This window comes from Danio rerio, chromosome 15, assembly GCF_052040795.2.
Source record: "Danio rerio strain M-AB ecotype USA chromosome 15, GRCz13ab, whole genome shotgun sequence".
NCBI lineage: Eukaryota > Metazoa > Chordata > Actinopteri > Cypriniformes > Danionidae > Danio > Danio rerio.
Window position 1 is genome coordinate 4658194 of NC_141035.1, and position 25077 is coordinate 4683270.

The 25077-nt window shown below is 36.5% G+C and overlaps 1 protein-coding gene across 5 annotated transcripts in view; it reads right to left on the minus strand.

The window, feature by feature from the left end:
• Positions 1-5686: 5686 nt before the first annotated feature.
• rffl (ring finger and FYVE-like domain containing E3 ubiquitin protein ligase) overlaps positions 5687-25077 on the minus strand; it is a 38275-nt gene continuing 18884 nt past the window's right edge. Inside the window, exons 4-9 of one of the 5 annotated variants that reach the window (XR_015508443.1) lie at positions 23074-23457; positions 18661-18723; positions 16635-16845; positions 14124-14147; positions 6253-12735; positions 5687-6209 (exon numbers count right to left, since the gene is read on the minus strand). Coding sequence is in view for 3 of the 5 variants with exons in the window: in XM_087282647.1 (XP_087138773.1) it covers positions 12554-12735; positions 14124-14147; positions 16635-16845; positions 18661-18723; positions 23074-23457 (864 nt within the window). In the remaining 2 variants the exon portion in view is untranslated. 5 annotated transcript variants of the gene reach the window in all.

Genomic DNA, 25077 nt, shown 5'->3' on the forward strand with positions numbered 1-25077 from the left:
ATACATCATGTATGAAAGAAAATGAAAAGCTGCTGTTTTCTAGGCTGATATGTCTAGGAACTATAGTCTCATTCCAGCATAATAATCAAGAATATAATCAAGATTTGCACTCTATAACATCAGAAAGATCTGACCCTTCTTATCTGAACATGCAGCTCAACTCCTTCTTCAAGCTCTTGTTCTCTCCAAACTGGATTACTGCAACTCTCTACTAGCCGGGCTTCCAGCTAACTCTATCAAGCCTCTTCAGCTGCTCCAGAACGCAGCAGCACGAGTGGTCTTTAATGAACCTAAAAGAGCACATGTCAATCCGCTGCTCATCCGTTTGCACTGGCTGCCAGTTGCTGCTCGCATCAAATTCAAAGCACTGATGTTTGCTTACAAAGCGACTTCTGGCTTTGCTCCTTCTTATCTGCTCTCACTTCTGCAGATGTATGTGCCCTCCAGAAACTTGCATTCTGTGAATGAACGTCGCCTAAAGGTTCCATCCCAAAGAGGGAAGAAAACGCATTCCCGAACGCTCGCGCTCAATCTGCCCAGTTGGTGGAATGAACTCCCTAACTGCATCAGAACAGCAGAGTCACTCGCTGTCTTCAAGAAACGACTAAAAACTCAACTATTTAGTCTTCACTTCCCTTCCTAATGTGCAATTGCCTCTGGATATACCACTAACTGTACTCAAAAAAAAAATTACTAATACTTTCCTTCTTAGACTTTACAGACCTGAAACTTGCTTATAGCACTTATTCATTGTTGCTCTTGGTTGTGTAAATTGCTTCCTTGTCCTCATTTGTAAGTCGCTTTGGATAAAAGCGTCTGCTAAATGACTAAATGTAAACGTAAAATGTAAATGTAAGAAACTTTGCTGCCGAACCATGGCTGAAGCAGGCGCATAGATATCATCCAGGACCTGAAAATAGACCCCTTGACCTAAACCAACCAACACCACCCATTAAATCTGCATTAATATCATTGCTAAGCTAAATTAAAGTGCTCCAGTCGGAGCTGAATGGATTAAAAAACTCAACAGTTTAACTCTAGGAGTTGTAAAATAAGCCAATAACAAAACCAATATGCATGTCCAGTACACACATCATAGTGTGTTGAAGAAACCGTTCGCTTTAATATGCCAGCTTTTACTCTGCATTATTAACTCACCCTAATTTAATTTCTAATCCCAATGACTTTGTCTTGACAATGTTCTCTGAACACAAATGTGGAAATCTGAGAGATACAACAACGTCTAAAGGTATTGAAGCAATACTTGAAAAGAAACACTCCACTTTGTTCTGAAAATAGGCTCATTTTACAGCTCCACTAGAGTTAAACTATTGAGTTTTACCATTATTAAATCAAATCAGCCAGTCTTTGGCTCTGACTGGAGCATTTTAGCTTAGCTTAGCATAGATTATTGAATCAGATTAGACCATTAGCATCTCGTTAAAATGTTTAATAATTTTACTATTTAAAGCTTGACTCTTTTGTAGTTACATGATGTATATAAAAAATTAAAGCTGCTGTTTTCTAGGCTGATATGTCTAGGAACTATAGTCTCATTCCAGCATAATAATCAAGAAACGCTGCTGCCGAACCATAACTGAAGCAGGCGCAATGATATCATGCAGGACCTGAAAATAGTCCCAGCACCACCAGCTAGAATCTGCATAGGTCATTGGTAATTTTCAAATAAAACAACTATCAAAACTCCTCTTGAAAATTTGATTGAGATGCTAATGGTCTAATCCAATCCAATTATTTATGCTAAGCTAAGTTAAAAGTGCTCCTGCCAGGCCCGAAGATCAGATGAATGAATTCAAAAATGATCAAAATTAGCAGTTTAATTCTAGCGGAGTTGTAAAATATGTCTCTTTTCTAAAGAAAAAAGTAGAGCGAGTTCCTTTAAAAGCAACATGAGAAATGTATCCTCAGAATGATCTAGAAGTACCCTGAACACTACCTGGGATGTGCATTCTGAATATGCTGAAGCTAATAACATCTGGATCTGCTTCAAACTCTTTTTAACAGAGTTATTCTTATGCAGGTGCACTATCTTTACAGTTCATGCTACTGTTACCCAGCATACTGCAGCCGGCAACGATACAGAGGAAGTGAGAGACTCTCCGGCACATCTGTACAGCAGTGTGCTTGTGTACTACATTACTAGTCGCAGTCAAGTGCAACATATTTACCGTCTATTCAAATAAAAGGGTACAAACAAACCCACCTGCAGATGACTATCCCAATTTGAGCAGCATTAAATAGGCCATAATCTAAACGCCATTTCAGAGACAGCTTCTGTGCCACATCTCCACTGCACTGATGGATTTGTCCGCAAGCTACTCTGCAGACTGGTGTGCAAAGTGAATTCACTGCAAGAACAAAATAGTTTTGATGGAAATGTGTGGTCCTACCAAACACTGATTTGATTTAGTTCATAGAGTTAACTGTTTAGGAATTAAATCTTTTTTTATTTATATCTTTTAATTAGTTTTTACAATAGTAATGATTTTTTTTATTAAATCAAAAATGTCTCAAGATAAAATAAATCAGTTATTAGAAATGAGTTAGTAAAACCATTATGTTTAGAAAGGTGTTGAAGAAATCTTCTCTCCGTTAACTGATTTATTTTATCTTTGCCGTGATGACAGTAAATAATATTTGACTAGATATTTTTCAAGACGCTTCTATACAGCTTAAAGTGACATTTAAAGGCTTAACTAGGTTAATTAGGCAGGTTAGGGTAATTAGGCAAGTTATTGTATAACAATGGTTTGTTCTGTAGACTATCAAAACAATATATAGCTTAAAGAGGCTAATAATATTTACCTTAAAATCGTGTTTTAAAAATGAAAAACTGCTTTTATTCTAGCTGAAATAAAAAGAAATAAGACTTTCTCTAGAAAAATAAAAAATAAAAAATAAAAAAATAAATATATATATATATATATATATATATATATATATATATATATATATATATATATATATATATATATATATATATATATATATATCAGATACACTGTGAACATTTTCCTTGGGAAATATTTTTCAAAAAGTTTTTAAAAATCATATATATATATAATTTATTGTTTTTACAGTCTAGTGTTGACATAAAAACTACTTTAATAGCACATTGGCTGTAACTGCGTTTTAGTCCTTTTTTTCTTTCTTCCAGTCTAACATGCTGGTTGCTGGTAGACTTTTGGTGAATTTAAAGTCGGAAAGCTGGACTATTTTAGACTGATTATTGTGTTTTCAATTGCTTTAGATAGTTTCATATATTCTCTTTTATCCAATGTACCCGTGACACATTTCCTTTGAGTTAGCTTTATGCTGATGTTTTTAAATCTGCCACTAGGCGGCGAAGTTTAGTAGTTATTATTAAGAGGCCAAACGATTTTAAAGGTGTAGTCCAAAAATTACAATTTACTCACTTTGTACTTTCCCTCAAGTATGTATAAACTTTGTTCTGTTGAACACAAAATAAGACATGGTGATGGACGCTGAAAACCTGTTACCTTTTCTCAAAACAGCCTCTTTTCTCTGTTCAAGTGAAGATTTGAAACGAGTAAATGATGACATGATTGTGATTTTTCGGTGAACTATCCCTTTAAAACAGGGCTGACAAACTCAGGTAGTGAGTTTAGTTTCAACCCTGCTTCGACACGCTTTCCTGTAAATTTCAGACAAGCCTAAAGGCCTTAGTTTGATCAGGTGTTTTCAATTAGAGTTGAAGCTAAAATCTGCAGAGCTGCAGCCCTACACCAACAGAGTTTGACACCTGCGCTTTAAAACATTAACATGTCTAAATCTGCTGAATTAAAAATGGTGAAATATTTTTTTATGTGAACAGTTAACCTGTGCAAGTTAATCCACTCAAGTAAAAAAAATAAAAAATAATAATTATATATATATATATGCATGTATATGTTTTTGTAATTTCAAAGTCACGCGGACTTTATTGTAGAGAAGGTGAACTCTTTCAACCGTTAATAAAATGATAGAGGAACAGAGCTAATGTATTTGACTAGTCTACTACATGGAAATACAGCTGTCTTTCATCCACAAGGGGTCGCCGTGTACTATATAAACCCCATCAGATCTTCAGATCTTTCTCACGCAGAATCTGCTGCTTGACTGATGTCAAATGAAAGGTACTAAAATAATATTAAGTGGTCAATAAAAGGAAAACCTGCATGGTGATTAAGTGCTAGTCTGTTTTAAGATGCAAATCCCTTTCAAAACTGAAGGGAACTTACCAAGTGTAGGGCTGGTGTCCTGCATATCTTGGTTCCAACCCCAATTAAACACACTTGAACCAGCTAATCAACCGCTTTCTAGGTGTGTCAAAGGAAGTTGGAGCTAAACTATGCAGGACACTGGCCCCCAGGACTGAGTTTTGGGTTACAGCAACGGGTAAAGTGATGTATATTTTAATCAGCTGATAAGTCTAACAAATTCTGGAAAACATAATTGTGAACACATACACACACACACTCGTCAGCCACTTTATTAGGTACCCATTTTTAGTACCTAGTTGGACCCCATATTGCCTTCAGAACTGCTTTAATCCTTTGTGGTATAGATTCTACAAGGTACTGGAAATATTCCTCAGAGATTTTGGGCCATATTAACATGATAGCATCACGCAGTTGCTGCAGATTTGTAAGCTGAACATCCATGATGTAAATCTCCTGTTCCACCACATCCCAAAGGTGCTCTATTGGATTAAGCTCTGGGGACTGTGGAGGCCATTCCAGTACAGTGATGTTCAAGAAAATAGTCTAAGATGATTTCATGCTTTACGACATGACAACATTGATGCAGAAATTAACTTTTTTTTTTATCTGTATATTCACAGTGATACAAAAATCATTGTGAAAGATCACCTACTGCTCCTTTAACACCATATAATCATCATTCTCGATTGTTTGTGGTTTTCACTGTTGGGAAGAGGTAAAACTTTTCATCTTTACTGTTGAAAAATGTCATATAAAAGGAAGTCAATGGGGCAAAAACAGTCACCAACATAATGAAATAGTAAATTTGCCCAGAGTGTATTGAATTTTTGAAAATTCCCATAGCATTTTCTTAAAATTTGTATCAAAATCAGATTTGTCACCAAAAATCACTCCATTTGCTGAAACTGAGAAAGTTGTGGCCCAAATTAAGACTCAAAATCATCCCAGAGTGGATGAAAACATCCTCAACATATAAATTGTTTGCATCCCCTTACCTTGATTAACTGGATTTACTACTTTATTTTTATTTTTTATTTTTGTCTCAGTGTAGTTTTAGTCTTCTATTTGCTTTTCCCATGCTTGTGTTTATTTAATGGAGTGTTCTGTGGGATTTAATTTGCGTAACCTCAGTTTTCAAATAGCACCGTCATGCTTCTACATAAATGTTTATTTGCTTTATTACGTAATTGCTCCGCTTTATTATGCCAGAACCTCAGGAGGGACGAGCAATTGTCTGAGGGAGAGACGGCTAACAATAACCTGTAACTCAATAACATTTCTCCGCCCTCGCGAGAATACTTTGTTCTCTGCGAATCAGATACGTTTTAAACCCCACAACAACAGATCCACAAACTCACACAGCCTGACGCAAACCAGCACAACTCGTTCAACAGTCTTATTCATGCTGATCTACTCACAGACACAAAAGTATTGTACTGAAGTCTTGGAAATATATTTTAATAATAAAAAAATCATTAACAACACAAAACGCACACACTACTTTGGTGGTTTAGTACAGGTACAACTAGATCTTAATAGTTCTGCTTTGGATATTAAGGCATCTGGTTGACACCATTACCATTCAAACCATCTGAAAATGAAAGTGTTCCCTCTTGGTATTGACACAACAGACTCTTTAACAAGACATGATGACATTGATCCAGAAATGAACTTTTTTTTTTTAACTGTAAATTCACAGTGATATCAAGTTTTAAGTCACCCAAAGCTGACGCAGGTTGTATTATTAGTTCGTCTTGCACTAGATTTGAATTCGGACACATTAATTAGCCCTATTTTAGGACTATATACACACACACACACACACACACACACACACACACACACACATTATTTATAACTATACACTACCTGTCACCTATCCAAGTTTTAGGAACACCAAATAATAACTTCTAGTTGGCATCACACCTTGATTTTTAATTATTTAATTAGGACAGTAAAGTCTGACTTTGCTCAAACAAAAGTCTCAATAATGTTCATGTCTGGTGACTGGACTGGCCAATGCTGGAGCACCTTCTTTGCTTTCAGGAGCTTTGATGTGGAGGCTGAAGTATGGAGGGCTATCCTGAAGAATTTGCCCTCTCCTCTGGTTTGTAATGTAATAGGCAGCACAAATGTTTTGATACCTCAGGCTGTTGATGTTGCAGATCTCTCGCACGCCCCCATACTGAATGTAACCCCAAACCATGATTTTTCCTTCACCAAACTTGACTGATATCTGTGAGAATCTTGAGTCCACGCTGGTTCCAGTAGGTCTTCTGCAGTGCTTGTGATGATTGGGATGCAGCTCAATTGATGATACATCTGAAAAATCCACCTCCTGCTACTTTTCCAAATGATCAACTAGAAGTCAAGTTATTATTTGTTGCTCTAACAACTGAGATTCAAGACAAGATTTTTGTCAGGTAGTGTATTTCTGACTATATATTTTTTTTTTTCTAATTTTCTTTGGGAAGGTGATTGTTGTTGAAGGAAAACTGGAAATAAATCTAATAGTTGGCAAGCCTTGGGTTAAACAAAAATCATGCCATTTCAAAATAACATTAGTCATTCGCCTGCTGTAACTTGAAGTTTCCAGTTTATAATCAGAAATAGTACGTTTCTTAAGGACACTTTTTGCTAATCGGAAGCGTGTAATTTCGACATGGTACAAACGCATGTCGAAACTTCCTTTAACTGTTACCCTTGAGTTCGCACTCAAGGATAATATATATTGTCAAGATCGATTCAGGTTCAGACAATCATGAATATTTATATTAGAGCTATACTGGAAAAACATCCGGGATGTTGGCTGTTAAGGGGAATAGTTCTCAAGAATGAAAACGTCTAAATGTTTACAGTCATTCCAGCCCTGTATTATTGTATTTGCTCAGCTGTAAACCAAAATGTAGAAAGTTCAAGCTGCTCATTTTTATAAAATTAAAGTGATAGTTCACCCAAAATATTAAAAACACCCCATTTACTCTCGCTCATGTGGTTTTAAAGAAACTTATTTTCTTCTGTTGAACACAGAAGAAGATATTTAGAAAAATGATGATTCTTTACTTCCATGGTAGTCATTTTTCCTACTCTGGGAGTCAATGGCTGCGTCCGAAACCGCATACTTCCATACTATATAGTACGCTAAAATCAGTATGCGAGCCGAGTAGTATGTCTGAATTCATAGAATTCGAAAATCAGTATGCGAGAAGTACCCGGATGACTTACTACTTCCGGCAAGATTCTGGAGTGCACATCCCATGCACGCTGCGCTATCCCATAATGCCCCATGAGAGAATTCATGAATGGAAGTGAGGCGACGCAACTGACGCAGGTAGGTCACGTGACCATGACAAAATGGCGGATGTAGTATGTCCGAATTCCATTCATACTTTTCACATTCATACTGTATAGAACGTACTTTTCTAACAGCCAAGTAGTACGTTTAAATTCAAATGCAGTACCTACTGAGTAGTAGGCGGTTTCGGACGCAGCTAATGAGTGCCAGTTTCCAGCATTCTTCAAAATATCTTCCTTTGAGTTCAACAGAAGAAACTCAAATAGGTTTTAAACAAGTAAACAATGACGAAATTTAATTTTTTGGTGAACTACCCATTTAAAATTGATCATTTAAAGCAGTGTTTCCCAACCCTGTTCCTGGAGGCACACCAATAGTACATAGTTTGGACGTCTGCCTTATCTGACCCATTCATTTCAGGTTTCAGTCTCTTCTAATGTTCTGCTGAGTTGATTCAGGTGTTTGATTAGGGAGAGGTTGAAAATGTGTACTGTTGATGTGCCTTAAGGAACAGAGCTTGGAAACATTGATTGAAATGCCTACAATTCTCCCTGAAATAACTAAATTGCATGCTATTTGTATTTTTATTATAAATGTGTTCACATGTGCGCTATTTTACAAATCTTTCGAAACCATTTTCATATTTGCCATCATAATTATTGAAATCCCCCATATGATTAATCAATATGCAACCACATTGAAACATCCTACAAAAATCAATCACACTGAAATCTGATCACTATATACACATTAATCAACCACATTGCATCTTTTTTTTTTTGCAACCTTATCAAAGCTTCAATGCTTGAAATACTGTTTGTGACTAACTACCACACTGGGTCAAAACTGGTGTGAGACAGCATTGAACAGCGCTAATTCTGTAGCATTGATTTAGTGAATACTAGTTTCTACTGCTGTTATCCATTTTAATGTTCCTATGTTTATATATTTAGATATTTACATCCATTTAATATTACACACACACAAATCTGTGTCATTGTTGACCAAATTGTGTGTTTCCTTTCTATTTTATTTGTGTATCTCTTTGCATAATAATAATACATGAGGTTGGAATGACTGAATAAATGACAAACCTACTGAATGAACCCTGTATGGTGTATGCGATTGTGTGATTAAGAAGCGTCGATGATTGGGAAGAGTGTGAAGGAAGACTGCTGAGAATAGCGCTAGTCAATGCTAAGTGAGTTTGAAAGCTGGAGGGAAGGGAGGAGCTGTGGTGAGTCACTTGTTGAGGCATGTTCACCTGATATTTCCTGCACTGGTGGGTGGAGAAGGCTAAAGTGCTGCTAACTGAATTCCTACCTCAGGCTGCACTGAAACATCAGCTACGACGGCACTCTGGGGTTGTCCTGAATTCTGGCTGCTGTGCTTTTGGCTGTTTTTGACTGTCATTCCTCTACTAGCTCTCCTCCTGCTAAACAACGATAAGATTTGTTCCAAAAATTAAAGTCATTCATCAGGAAAGAGCTGATTATCTGTATAAATGCACCTATAAAATCTACAGAATAGAAATGAAATATAAAAGAGCAACAATGCTCTCAAACTCCATTTTAATATAAGACAAGCCACATTTTAAATCGTTGGTTTAGCCAGGTTTGGTTTAAGTTTTTAATCAATCACAATAGACGCGAGAGCTTCGTTCATCTTCAGAACACAAATGAAGATATTTTAGATGAAATCCTGGAGCTCTCTCGTCCGCCATAGACAGCAATGGTGTTGAGATGTTCAGTCTAGAAAAGGAAGCAACAACTTTGCTGAAAAATTCAATGGTTCAACTGTAATCATATGACGCTACGAGAACTCTTTTGTGTGACTAAAACAATATAAAATAACTTTGTTCATCTATCTTCTCATCCATGTCATGTCAGTCCAACGCAATCTCACGACAATTCGTAACTTTTTGATTTAGTGGCTAATTCGTACAGTATATATTCGTACAATCTAATTCGTATAATTTACTATGATTTGTTCATCACCCAATGATGGTTAGGGTTAAGGCTGGGGTTGGGTGCTACACCTCTTTTTTTAAAATAGTACATTTTCGTACAACTGAACTCGAAACGTACGAATTAGCCCCTAAACTGACAAAACGTAAAATATGTTTTCTCGTGAGATCAGGTTGGTCAGACTATTTACTATGACACCTGTTTCACAGTGCAAGCACGAGCAGATCTATCTATCTATCTATCTATCTATCTATCTATCTATCTATCTATCTATCACTTTTTTTTTTACTTTTCATCTGCACCAAGGCTTGTGCTGCAACTCCCCCTATGCTGTTTACTTAACCTACAAGTCTTTATTTTACAAATTATATAGATCCTACTGAACTGTATGCTTCTCAAACTCTATGAGGAGTGTCATTCATGTCGTTTAACTTGCACATGTACAGAAGACAATCAGCTGTGATATCATATAATTTTGTTTTTGATTGTCAGCTTGATGTTAAACTAGTTATAATAAGATTTATACAATAGGCCTATAGTTAAAATGATATTTATACTTGGTCAAACTGGTGTGCAACTTAAGCAAAACTAAAAGTGTTTTAAATTAGGTTTTGTAGTTTGGGCCCAAATAAATATTTATTGCTGTTTTTAATTGTTTAAGTTCATTTGATTGACTAAATATAAATCAGTGGATATTATCGACGCATTTATTGGGTGAGATTGCTACTTTTTATTGTCTTTCAATGTGTTTTTGGTCAACAATGCACTGTCACTTCAGTTAAGTGTGAGCAGCGTGACAAAAATAGACCCAGCGCCAAAACTATAGCAGCACTGCTGCCTCAGCGACGCTCATGCTGACGCGCTGCTTTTGCGCGCGGTATGCTAGCCTTGATCTTTTAACATGAATGCCAAAAAAACAAGCCGCTTGCATTGTATTGTCATAGCAAACACAAAAAAATAAAAATGACCTAATTTTTACGTAATTTTTTGGCCTACAACAGTTTTTTAGGAGCTTTGCATGATTACAGTCGAACCACTGAAGTCACATAGAATGTTTTGACTTGTATTTTTGTTCAAACTACTTATTTAAAATGAACTAAAACAACATGATTAAGTTTTTTTTTCCGGACAACTTCAATTTGTTAAGTTAACTTGATGGATTTGTGTTGGGATAACATAAATTGTGTGGATCCTGCATTTTTTACAGTGTATGGAGGATGAGAGAGCTCTAGGATTTCATCCAAGCTGTTTTAACTTGTGTTCTGGAGATGAATGAAGCTCTCTGGGGATTGAAATGACACGATGGTGACTAATTAGTTAGCAACAGAATTGACCTAAACCTTTAAGTACCCGATAAAGAGACCATGAAATATTGTGTGTGCGGGAATAACAATGTTTACACTACACAACAACAAAAAAAAGGGTCGTAACATTGTTTCAACTATCTGACGAAGCCTGAAAAAGTTCAAATATAATTTTTTTAATCTATGATTAACATTGTTTTTACAACCCAAAGAGGATTGAAAGGAACAAAACATTTGTGTACAATAAACAAACAGCGTTCTGAGTACTTAAGACTAAAACACATATCTTCAATTAACAAACGGCATTTCAACGACCTAACAAAGACTGAAGCGGTTTAAATATCATTTGCTCAATTTGAACAAATATTTCAGCTACCTGACGGAGCCAGAAATTGCTGAAACACTGCCTACGATTCACAAATAACATTTAATAAGGCTTTAATGGTCAAAATATTATCTGTGACTAACTTACAAACCATAGGTGAGAGTAGGAATTGACCGGTAAATCGAAAGCTTTGCCTTTCGGCTCAGTCGGACCGGTACACCAACCACATTACTGCTAGTCATGAGCTTTGGGTCATGACCTAAAGGACACAAGCGGCCGAAGTGAGTTTCCTTCGAAGGGTGGCAGGCCACACTCTTATGGATAGGGTGAGGAGCTCTGACACCCGGGAGGAGCTCGAAGAAGAGCCGCTGCTCCTCAACATCGAGAGAAGTCAGCTGAGGTGGCTCTGGCATCTGTTTCGGATGCCTCCTGGACGCTTACCTAGGGAGGTGTTCCAGGCATGTCCATCCAGGAGGAGGCCTCGAGGTAGACCCAGGACACGCTGGAGGGACTATGCCCCTCGGCTGGCCTGGGAACGCCTCGGGATCCCCCTGGAGGAGCTGAAGGAAGTGTCTGGGGAGAGGGAAGTCTGGGGTTCTCTCCTAAGACTGCTGCCCCCGCAACCCGGCCCCAGAAAAGCAGCAGAGAATGAATGACTAACAAACAAACTTTTTGACAACCCAATGAGGACTGAAGGGTTGAATAGGTTGTCTGTTCACTAATAAACTAAAGAGTTTGACAGCACTGCTCTTTTATATATAGAAAATTAAAAGCTTCAGATTCGTCTGCATTTAAACATTATTTTGATCTTATTTTGTGCGCAAAACAGTCGTGTTTTACACATTTCAACTGTCTCAGTCTCAAACACTCTTGTCAGCAATTCCAACTACCTGCCGTTGCTCATGTGATCTTAAAACCTCACAAGACTGGTGTAGCAGGTCTAATTCCTGCCAGCACATTTTCACCGTGTCAGCCTGGATAGACTCAACCTGAGCGCCAGTGTTTTGGATCTAAAAGAAACGATTATTTTGAAAAGGAGTGCTTGATAAACAGGTGTATTAAAAGCAGCAGGGCAGTGACATGCAAGGCACTTTCTGAAGATGCTATCTGTGCTTATAACATTCATATGATCCTACCAATAGCAGAAATGGGCATTATTGCTGCACTGATTTTTGTCATCTAACAAACATGTGATCCATGATTACGAACAGCTTCTTCCTCTTCAAAATATCCAGAAGACGCACTTTTGAAGAAATGAAAGTAAAACCAGCGCAGTTATTGGTTTGAGATTTGCGCGTCTCAGTCATTATCACATATAAAGTGCCACAGGATAAACTGTGCAAGATTTAAAGGCCACATGATGGTTTTCTACAGTATCTGTTGATCAGGGGAAGATCTCCGAGAATGGAAAATGTTGTTCAGGATCTGAACACGTGCACTGCCCGCACCACGTACTGTCGGCAGATGGGACATTCGCTCATGCGTTTGCCACACTTTGTGCACGTGACCATGTGTCCGCACTCCAGAAGCACACAGTCGATGGGTGAGTCCATACAGATCTTACAGAGGTTCTCCTCCACGGCCGTCCCAGAGCCAGTGTCTGCAGGCAAACAAAGGAGACAAGAATCCATCACTGACTTATGGGGAAAATCTAGATGGAGGAGATTAAATATGTGTTCAATCTATACACTGACTTGAAAACATCATGTAGGGTGAGTTATAAAGGCAATATGTTCTACTGTCCTAACAATTATATAAATAAATGTGCTGTCAAATGATTAAATCACATCCAAAATAAAAGTTTGTGTTTACATAATGTTTGGTTTTATGTGTTATGCATAAGTATATACAGTTGAAGTCAGAATAACTAGCCCCCCTGTATTTTTCCTCTCGATTTCTGTATACAGGAAATGTTTTTTTCAACATAATAGTATTAATAAGTCATTTCTTATAACTGATTTCTTTTATCTTTGCCATGAAGACAGCACATCTTTAAACAAATATTTTTCAAGATATTTAAGGTGACATTTAACCCGTTTGTGCCCAAATTTTTAAAAGGTTTCATGCATAAACAGTTGAAGTCAGAATTATTAGCCCCCCTGAATTATTAGCTCCACTGTTTATTTTTCCCCCAATTTCTGTTTAACAGAGAGAAGATTTTTTCAACACATTTCTAAACATAATAGTTTTAATAACTCATCTCTAATAGCTGATTTATTTCATCTTTACCATGATGACGGTAAATAATATTTGACTAGATGTTTTTCGAAACACTTCTATACAGCTTAAAGTGACATTTAAAGACTTAACTAGGTTAATTAGGTTAACTAGGCAGGTTAGGGTAATTAGGCAAGTTATTGTAAAACGATGGTTTGTTCTGTAGACTATCAAGAAAATGTATAGCTTAAAGGGGCTAATAATTTTGACCTTAAAATGGTGTTTAAAAATTTAAAATCCGCAATTATTTTAGCCGAAATAAGACAAATAAGACTTTCTCCAGAGGAAAAAAAATTATCAGACATACTGTGAAAATTTCCTTGCTCTGTTAAACATCATTTGGGATCATAAGTTGATTTTGACCGTGTATATATAGATTATATTTAGTGATGTATTTAATTATTTATTAAGTATGCAGTAGATTTTTTTGGCCACTGAAAGAAAAATCATGTGGTACAACCAACAAAAGTAAATGAAACATATTTATTTATTTATTTAAGTTCTTGGATAATCTAATTTGTCAGACAAAAAAAGAAACTAAAATATATTAAATAATTAACTAAGTAACATCCATGAGCTCCGCTTGTTAAAATTAAAACAAGCCACCCGGATGAATTCAATCTGCAAGCTTGATGATCGTGAACTGTTAACTGAATCAATTATGCATGAACTCACAATAAACAGGACATAATACTCTTGACAGATTAAATAGCCTCTTAAAATGAATGAAATCTACTCATAACATTTCGAAATCCTATGAAATGGACTCACCTGTGCCTTCTGTAGCATTAGACACTGTCAAAACAGAGAAAAACAAACCAAAAAGAATTTGAAAATACAGCTTAGAATAATGTAATCAACAGAAATAATACATTGAATTTCTATGGTTACTTTAGTAAATGGGATCATGTTTGTACCAATATACTGAATAAAATACAACTTGATTATTATTAATTAATTTGTTTAGTTTTCCATGCAGTTATTCTCTGATGTTATGCATCTAATATACGACATTTGGTATTTATATATTTGGGGCTCTATTTTAATGGTCTAGGTGGAAAGTCTAAATTGCATGGCACAAAAGTTGAGCATAATGTGCATTAAACTAATCAGAGTCTCATCTCCCATACCCTTTAAGAGTCAGTTGCGTTGCACCATGTCGCATTAGCTATTTACATGGTGGACTTGAACGTGAAAACTGAACGTTTCACTATCGAGAAAACATTTAAATAAACCATCTACAGCGCGAGGATAAAGAATGAGCCTCCTCCATTTGGCTTCTTCTTACTTTACTTTTACTCTTTACTCCTTTACTTTGGTGGAGTAAAACGGTGTTGTACTCCCTCCCCTGAGGACATCCATTAGCCTAGATATTTAATTTAGTTTGTTAAGCGCAAAGATTTTGAAAACTATTTCTAAATTCAGTTCTAATTTCCAGCAAATGAATAAATGAACAGTAATAACGAAGTGTGGAAACTGTTATATCCAAACACACGTCCTGTTCTTATGCCCGATATGGAGATGCAGACGTCTCCAAAACTTGACAAGTGGACAAATCGAAACTTGTTTTTTATTAAAACAAATATAAATATGATTATAATAAATACTACTGATAATATTAATAATATTAACAATTTTCATAAATAAACTGAAGAAAAAAAAACAAGATGAAGGCAGTGGTTTTTATATTTATGAAGAAAATAATATTTTTGTAACATTTTAAACCTTTTATTGTTTTCGTATGTAATGATATTTGTGTATTGCTGTACACCCTGAGCAATGTGTAAGCGCTTGGACCCGCATAGGCGCATAACTAGCACGCTTTGCACTGGACTTTAGAGCAATGTTTAGATGGTCAATGGCGCAGCCTATATCAGTTCTTCAAAATTGCAACACACCAACACACCTCCTTTTCTAGACCAGCACATCCATGAGTCCACAAGTGGCGCAAAAGGATTTGCTATTTAAACAACGTGTCGCAAAACAATAAAAATACTTCTGCGCTGGTCTAAAAACTTTTTTTGTGTGGGTGTTTACAAAAAAATGTAAGATCTACGGATTATAAACAAAATCCCAAAAGATTTTTTTATCAACCTCTAAAGCAGAGATGCCCAAACTAGTTATTTTGAAATATTATGAAAAAAAATTAGGAAATAACCTATGGAGCCAGATCAGTCTCAAAAATAATAGATTTGCAAAACTATTAGATGCTCATAGATGCACGGCACAATTCACATTTACAAAATCCAATTCATAAATTCAAAACACAATGTGTGAATTCACAAGTACAAATCTGAAATATTTGCCCAAATGAACTGCATGTAGATTTATGAACAGTTTTTTTTAATTTCTGAACTAGATTTGTGTATTGATGAACTATATCGAATTTATAAATTGTGTTTGTCTATTTATGAGCTAGATTTGCATATTTGTGAATTGGGTTTTGAATTTACAATTTGGATTTGCATATTTATGAACTGTATTGTCTTTTTAATTTGTGTTTTGTGTATTTACGAACTAGATTTGTATATTTAAGAACTGTGCTCTGAATTTTTAAGTTGTGTTTGATGTATTTATGAACTAGATTTGCAGGTTTATGAATTGCCTTTTGAACTTACGAATCTGAATTGGGTATTAATGAACTGTTTTGAATTTCTAAATTGTGTTTTATTTATAAAATAGATTTGGTTATTTATAAGCAGCGCTTTGAATTTTTAAGTTGCGTTTTGTGTATTTATGAACTAGATGTGCATATTTATGAATTGTGTTTGGAATTTACAAATTGGGTTTGCGTATTTATGAACGGTTTGGAATTTCTAAATTGCGTTTTGTGTATTTATGAACAGTGCTTTGAATTTATAAGTTGTGTTTTGTGTATTTATGAACTAGATTTGCATCTTTTTGAACTAGATTTGCATATTTAGGAAATGTGTTTTGAATTTACGACTTGGATTTGCGTAATTATGAACCGTTTTGAATCTATAAATTGTGTTTTATTTATTTACAAACTAGATTTGCGTATTTATGAATTGCGTTTTGAATTTACCAATTACATTTTGCAAAAATAAAGTGTATATGAATTTTATTTTGTAAATGTACTATTTTTAAGACTAATCTGGCTCCATAATTACCCATGGCGACTTTAATAAAATACAAGTTTTCTACATTTACCCTCTGCCCCCTATTAAGTTTAGTTTTTTTGCTCTTCATAAGAAAATGTTTGGGCACCTCTGATGTCAAGAGTGCTGAGCTGAGAGTAAAAACCCTTCTTAAACTCTTTACCCATGTTTTGCAGGTCCTTCTGGTCGTTGTACAGGCGGGTGACCCTCTCCATCAACTCCCATTTCTCACAGCAGCCCTTGTAGTCGACAAAGTTTCGGGCTAGAATCTCCTTCAACTGCCGGACACTTAAATCCTCAATATCCTCCACTGATCCTAGGTCTGAGAGAGACGCCCGTCGGCCAGGAGCCAAAACTTCCTCTGAGTCTGAAAACTGACACACAAAGAGACAGCGAGTAAGTACAAGACAAAAGTCTTGTTATTGATTCCAGCTATAAGAGCAATTAATAATAATTTGACTATTAGTTGATCATTTGGAAGTGACATAAGGTGATGAGTTGGAAAATGAAAGTGCGTCATTTTTACTTTCACTTTTCTATTTTTAAAACTAGTTTACCAGTTAGTCACCCAAAGCCATAACCACAGAGCAATCTAAAGAGGAGCAAATCAGCTGTGGCAAACAAACCAAGTGTGAAGAGAAGTGTGTGACATGCCAAGAAGGATGCAAAGGGAGATTATAAAACACACACACGGACTATTGATCAATGTAAGACAGTTTGATGAAAGTTTAAGCCCACATCCTGTTAATATGCAAACAATATATGCTAATGCAGCGATAACATCTGCAGTTTAAAGGTCTGTTTGAAGGACTTCCACACTTTAGACTTTATTATTATTACACCAAGGAGTGGTGCGCTGTGTTGGCCTTCCACTACACTGTTAATGTTGCACATGTTTTGCTTAACGGGATAGTTCACTAAAAAAATAAAAATATTGACTCATTTTCCACTTGTATCAAAACCTGCTTGTTTTTTTTTACTTCTTTTAACACAAATAAGTATATATATTAAAAGGATGTTGGAGCCATTGACTTCCATAGTATTTTTCTTCCTACTATGGATGTCAATGGCTCTTGTTTTGGGTTCAACAAAAGTATGGCTGCCGCGATTCGTCTGTATAATCGATTTATTTTATATTATATATTATTTTAGTTTTCACGTTTTGACTAAAATAACCACCAAAAGCTGATTAGAAACCATAAAAATACATTAAATAAAAATCTATTTCACTTTCAAGAGTTCACCTTTAGCTGATGATTGATTATGAAGCTAGTTTGGCATGCTGTCCTGGGAGAGAGCCCTGAACTCGTGAGATCCTCGAGCCCGGGGCTCCCTCTCGTTGCAGGGCGAGAGGGGAGTCCGAGTTCAGGTAGGTCTCGAGAACTCCCCTGCTTGATAATGTTGGAAGTAGATTGATTCTATGAAGTGTCCATGCTGTCAAAAAATCTTAATAAAGGTGTAAACACATTAAGGGTGTTTATTTGCTGAAAATTCATATTAAAATCTGTATTATTTGTATCGTGCAAAGTATATTTGTAAGGCTTCTGTGCATTATAAAAATAATGAAAAGATAAAACTATGAATCATTGTATGAATGCTGTAATATTTAAAAAATGATCTGTTCAAATATGTGAAGTACATGTGAACATCAGGAAGAATGCTGCATCTCATTTCTCACAGGAAGTGTTCTGTGTTCTCGCCGTCTTACGAGTTTGTTCTTCTGATGTAACTTGGCAGGACCGGTCTTCACAAGAATGTGAGCCCGTTCTTTGTGTTCATGGAATTGAGAAACAGCCTATGTATTTTTTTTGCCGCTAGCAAAAACAAAAAGGCTCAGATTGATGAGTGTGACTTTGGTCGGCATGGGAGGGACAGGGTTTTCAAATCTATTACGCTAACGGATATTATTTTGGCAGATCCCCTACTGCACCTTTAAGAGGGACTGGCATGAAAAGAAAAGACTTGAAAATAGACGAATAGACGAGCGGTTCATGAAAGGAAAACGACAAATTAACAAGAAGCCAAATCTTTCAGTGCAAAAGATAAGTAAATAAATAATAGTAATAGCAATATTGATTCACAGAAAGATGGCCAGAATTGACTGTTCTTTCCTCTGCCCCATTGAACAGGCCAGAGAGCAGCAGAAAGACGAAGAGGAGGAGGAGGAGGAGAGGAGTTTCAGGAGTTACCTGCTCCTGCTCCATCTGCAGCTCAGTGTCCATCTCGCTCTCAGCTGTCACCTCAGCCAAGCTCTGGGGGTCAAAGGTCACAGCCAACACAGTTTAACACAGCTGTGCTAACCATCTTAGGGCCTACTCACACTATGCTATCCGTACAGTGCCCAGGCCCGTTTCCAGGATCGTTTGAGAAGTGTGAGTGCGCTGAATCGGGCTCAGGCACGGTTCACTTGGCCAGCCCAGGCCGGGTTGGAAGAGGTGGGCCTGAGCGCGGTTCACTTGGGCTTTGGCAGTACGCTTGTGTGTGAGTGCAAAATGCGCCTATGCCCGAAACTGAAAGCAAGACGTGTTTTTTAAGAGACTGTTTGATATGGATTTATTAATCATTCTTACTGTTCAATGAACGCAAACTGTTGTATTTTATTAAAGATGCAAACCCCTCACTGCACGACAGCTGCACCTTCAGCAAACCTCCTAATTCCTGCAGCACGAGGACTTTATGATTGTTTATGAGCTTCAAAAGTGGTTGATCTGTTCGGCGAAATATCTGACTGCGTGTCACTGCATCCCTAAGGACTAAAGCGATATAACTAGAGAAATCTCTTCTGTGCAGAGCGAGAGCGCTTACTTAATGACATAAGCGTGCCCAGGCCCGATTGTGATGAGTGCGGGCCATCAGGGGAGACAGGAAGGAGGACAAGCGTGCTTTGACCCGGTACATAGTGTACGAACTGTACATAGTGTGAGTACGGCCTTACTCGCTTTATTTTATAACAAATACTACACACACTCCTCTGTGTGCTTGAGCAACAGTGTGCGTCAAAAAGGAGTCATTTTAAAGCTAGACTTTACTGCTGTGTGAAGCAGACTGAAAGTAAAGCGAAAGGCTGTGAACACTGATGTATTCCATCAAAATTCAATAAAGATTTAAATACAATTTATCTTAACATGTTTAATGTAGCAAGGTAAATTTAAGCAATGCATTAACAATTTGACTTGTTAACCCTTGTGCACTGTTCAAATTTACTACCCTTAAGTTACGTTTGGGATGAAAACATACACTGAAATAAACTGCTGTAAAAATGCATCAGACTAATGTTTTTCAGATTTACTTGCGTTAATCTGTTAATCAACCTCAGTCCTGATCAAAACTACTAAATTCTTTAAAAAAAAAAAAACAGGATTTTAACTATTTAATTGGCCAATTCACAAATGATGTCACAGATTTAAAGAGCCCATATTATACATGAAATAAGGTCATATCTTGGTTGTAAGGGTCTCCAACAACAGTCTAATATGCATGCAAGGTCAAAAAACACTTTCATGGTCTTATAATCTGCATTTATTTTTATCTAATTATCCCAGCGACTCCTGTATGAATCGTCCAGTGATTCATTTGTTCCCAAACCCCTCCTTAGCGCGGAGCTAATCTGCGCTGATTGGACCGATGACAGTCTGTCGCGATTGGTCGACTGCCTTCAGTCAGAGAGGGAAATGGCCAATAGCTAATCAGCAATTTAAAAAGTAATCACAGTTCATACACGCTCGATAGTGTAGGCGTGGACTTTAGCTGCCACACTATGGCGAGTGGATAGTGCCACGGATAACCGAACGAAGGAGACAGTCGTGTACTCGCCATACCACACACACACAAAAACACACACACATCTCCGGATGACAAAGCTCCCGCTTCAGCCCGCACCCGCCAGGTTTTAGCCTGAGAACCCGCTCCGTTTTCTGCCCGCCGCGCCCGGTCCCGCTAGAGCGGAGAACACAACCAAATATCACCCAGTATACAGTCCAGACAGCCAAGCTGTCAGTATAAAAACACACACACAGCACAAAGTACACAAAGCTCGTTCGTTCGTTTGCTCTCTCTCTCGCTCGCTCTCTCTCTCTCTCTCTCTCTCCCCGCGCCAGATTTCTGCGGCGCGGGAATACATTTCCGAATAAATCGCGGGAGCAGAACTCTAGCACGGAGCTCCATAAACAAACAGCACGCGTCGCGTTTTTAACGTGACTGCACGCGATAAGATAATATATCCAGTTAACCTGATACAGTACACGCGGTTACAAGTAACAAATCACAACTAAATACATTTGCAAGCTAGAGTAAACGAGGCAACAACTTTAACCGCACGTACTTACACTTGAGAAATGTAGGAAGAAACCCATCCTGACGTCCATCAGTTACTCTTTACTGATCCTTCCTTTAACAAACTCAGATGAAGTATTCTTTGTAGCATGTAGCTTCCAGAAGTTTCCAACTGCTTGGTTATAATGCTGATGTTTCATCTTTGGGTAGAGACTCAATATAATATCCATCTGCAGTGTGACTTCAATCGACCGGCATGTTTGTGTGCGTGTGTTTGTGGGTGTGCGTGTGTTTGTGGGTGTGTGTGTGTGTGTGTCTGGGTTACTGCGTCAGAGGGCGGGGCCTCAGGTTTGAAATCTCCCGGGTTTGCGCGTGCACGTGAAAAACTTTGTTTCGTTCGTACGTCATGGCGAAACACCTAATGAGTCGGTATCAAGGCGACTCGTTTGAAGCACTATGATTCGACTCTTTTATAGATGAATCAACAGTTTTAAACACTGTATTCTTACAGATTTAAGCCTTAGCTGGATACTTCACTTCACTTAGAGCTGTGTTACACACTACATGGAGGGGAATTTTCAAAAACCCATAATATGGGCTCTTTAATGAAAAAAAAAAAAAACATACAAAGTGACGTATTTTCAATATAAAAAGTAATTGTGGACTGGATTTTTCCCCCTTTTATCACAGTCTTGGACATGTGAACGATCAGTAACAACATTAGCTATGATGCGTTGTTAGATTTTCATTTTTTCTCCCTGATTTACTGTTGGGGTCTGTTTTTGCCCCATTGACTTCCATTATAACCACATTTGATGGTGCATAAATACACAGTCTTTGTTTTTGTTTACTCCATGTAGTTCTAAGAGTTGAGATGCACATTTTGATTTTCTCAGACACATCAAGGTAAGTGTGCAAAGGAAACTCTCACACACTCACTACCTATGTAAAGGCTTAATGCTGCCAACTGATAATCGACGATAAAAAACGACAAATTTGATCTCTTCTCAGCTGGCAAAACCCCCAACAATAAAAATTGCATAATTATACGATGTCATGGCTTTGTAATAAAAAAATGTAGTAAAAATGGAAGTCAATGAGGTGAAAATACTAGCAAACATGCTAATTCATACCAGCAACATGCTAATTCATACTAGAAACATGCTCATTCATAATAGCAACATGCTAATTCATACTAAAAACATACTAATCATACTAGCAACATGCTAATTCATACTAGAAACATACTAATCATACTAGCAACATGCTAATTCATACTAGAAACATGCTCATTCATAATAGCAACATGCTAATTCATACTAAAAACATACTAATAATACTAGCAACATGCTATTTCATAATAGCAACATGCTAATTCATACTAGAAACATACTAATCATACTAGCAACATGCTACTTCATACTAGAAACATACTAATCATACTAGCAACATGCTAATTCATACTAGAAACACTAATCATACCAGCAACATGCTACTTCATACTAGAAACATACTAATCATACTAGCAACATGCCAATTCATACTAGAAACATACTAACCATACTAGCAAGATGCTACTTTATACTAGAAACATACTAATCATACTAGCAACATGCTTATTCATACTAGAAACATGCTAATCATACTAGCAACATGCTACTTTATACTAGAAACATGCTAATCATACTAGCAACATGCTACTTTATACTAGAAACATACTAATCATACTAGCAACATGCTCATTTATAATAACAACATGCTAATTCATACTAGAAACATGCTAATCATACTAGCAACATGCTAATTCATACTAGAAACATACCAACAAACACACTAATCAAACTAGTAACATGCTAGTATGTTTCTAGTATGAATAAGCATGTTTGCTAGTATAAGTATGTTTGTTGGTATGTTTCTAGTATGGATCGGTATATTCTAATTGTTATATATGATGAAAAATAGCCAATATGTTAGAAGAAAAATACCATTCAGAATTTGGAGAAAAAATAATAATAATAGCAGCAATGATAAATTTTAGGGGAGTGGGGGTGGGGTGGGGTCATGGCTGATTTTGTCTCCTGTTCGGACGGAGTTAACTTCCCCAATTTGACTCATCTCTTAATCGAAATTATTGATGGAATGGGGGAACAGCAGAAATGTCAAACAGTAATATTTTTAATGACACATAATATGAATTAAAGGCTTACGAGGATACTTATATTTACTGTAGTGTTATCAAAATAATGGAGCATTGCTGAATATAATACATTTTTTTTACCTTTGTGATCACATGCACCTGATTTGATCAATTATTATTATTGTTAGTTTACCTGTCCATTGTCCATGGCTTGTGTTTGTGGTCCCAGTTCTGTTGTGTTGTTGTTCCCTGACGGGCTCACTGTAATGACGGGAGTGTCCAGGGTCTCCTGCTGGTCTAAGCGTGTGGTTTCTGGGGCTGGAATGTGCGTGTCAGACGTGGGCGTCTGCTGGCCGAGAACCAGCTCGACCAGCTCCTCCTTCTCACGGCACATCTGCGTCGGGACGCCGTGCAGGTGAAGGTAGTCCCTGAGATCCTTCACCTTGAGCTTCATGAGTTCTGCTCGCTCCAACAAGATGCCGCGGAAACGCTGGCAGGTGCGGCACAGCCACGGCTGGAGCTCCTGCTGAGTGGAGCACTGGCTGCAGTAGCTCTTCTTGCAGTCCATGCACACGTGCTGCAAACAATAATGGGAGAGGCTGTTTTAAAGGTCTTGTGACGTGCTTCGAAGTGTGCAGTCAGTTTTATTTAATGTTTGACAATCTCAACAAATATGTAGCTCTTCCCCTTAGCCAATAGCATTTGGTTTATATCACAGCTCTGCCAGTGAGAATAGTTGAGCTCAAGCACATCAAAAGAAAAACAAATAAAAATCACTTAAAGGGGGCAGGGCTTGTCAGATACTAGAGCGCATTTGATTGGTCAGAAGATTCGATGAGAAACTGAAGTATGAGGTGATGTAAAAAAGAAAACATTGATCCATTTTTAAGCGAAAGATTGAGCTTTAGATGATTATATCTTCTCATAGATGTATATATACACTAGACATTGCATACTGACCCAGAGCATGCATCAATAGCGCCGCCACATTTATACAGTGCTCACAGGACAAATGCCATTCAACCACACTAGTCAAGACTGAAGCCAATCTGAAGATGCTGTTCTTTAGCGCTGTGTATGGGTGTAGTAATGAGCGAAAAACACAAAAAAAAAAAAAAACAGTACAAAGGCAGAACATTTCATAGGTAAGATTCCGTTATTTACATTATTTTAACATTATTGATGATAATAGTCTCTTACTGCCCTGCCTGTAAGGAAAAGTAGCACCACCCTACACTAAATTCTAGGCCTATGCTAGTTTTGTACAATAAAATAAGCAAACAATGTAAATGAAATATGACAATAAGGTGCTGAGCTGTCAGAAACTTGTATTATTGTCGGCTAAGTGAACGAGTCGTTTATAACAAGGATTCATCCACAAACGAATCACCCCCTCAATTAAAATGAGAAGTGAAAGCAGGAGAGGTGGTGTGTTTCAGGACATGGATTAGATCAATTTTAACAAGGAGGAACGATAATACATTTCCATGCACACAAACACACGCTCTTTGTCAGTAATGTCCGCACGGTCACTTATTAATAAATGTAGAAAAGTGATGTAAAATTATAATTTTCATAACTTAGATAAATATTTGCATACTGACCACCGGGAAAAATCCAGATCATAGAATATATATATATATATATATATATATATATATATATATATATATATATATATATATATATATATATATATATATATATATATATATATATATATATATATATATATATATATATATATATATATATAAAAATATATATATATATAAAAAAAAAAAAATATATATATATATATATATATATATATATATATATATATATATATATATATATATATATATATATATATATATATATAAATATATATATATATATATATATATATATATATATATATATATATATATATAAATATATATATATATATATAAATATATACATATATATATATATATATAAATATATATATATATATATAAATATATACATATATATATATATATATATATATATATACATACATACATATATATATACACATACATACATACATACATACATACATACATACATATATATACATCTCTGGCTCTGAATGGTCAGTCATCTACTGCATCTTGGTTCCACATTACTACTCTGTACTTAAATGGCGGCTCTATCGACGCATTCCTTCTGATAGACAACAAAACTG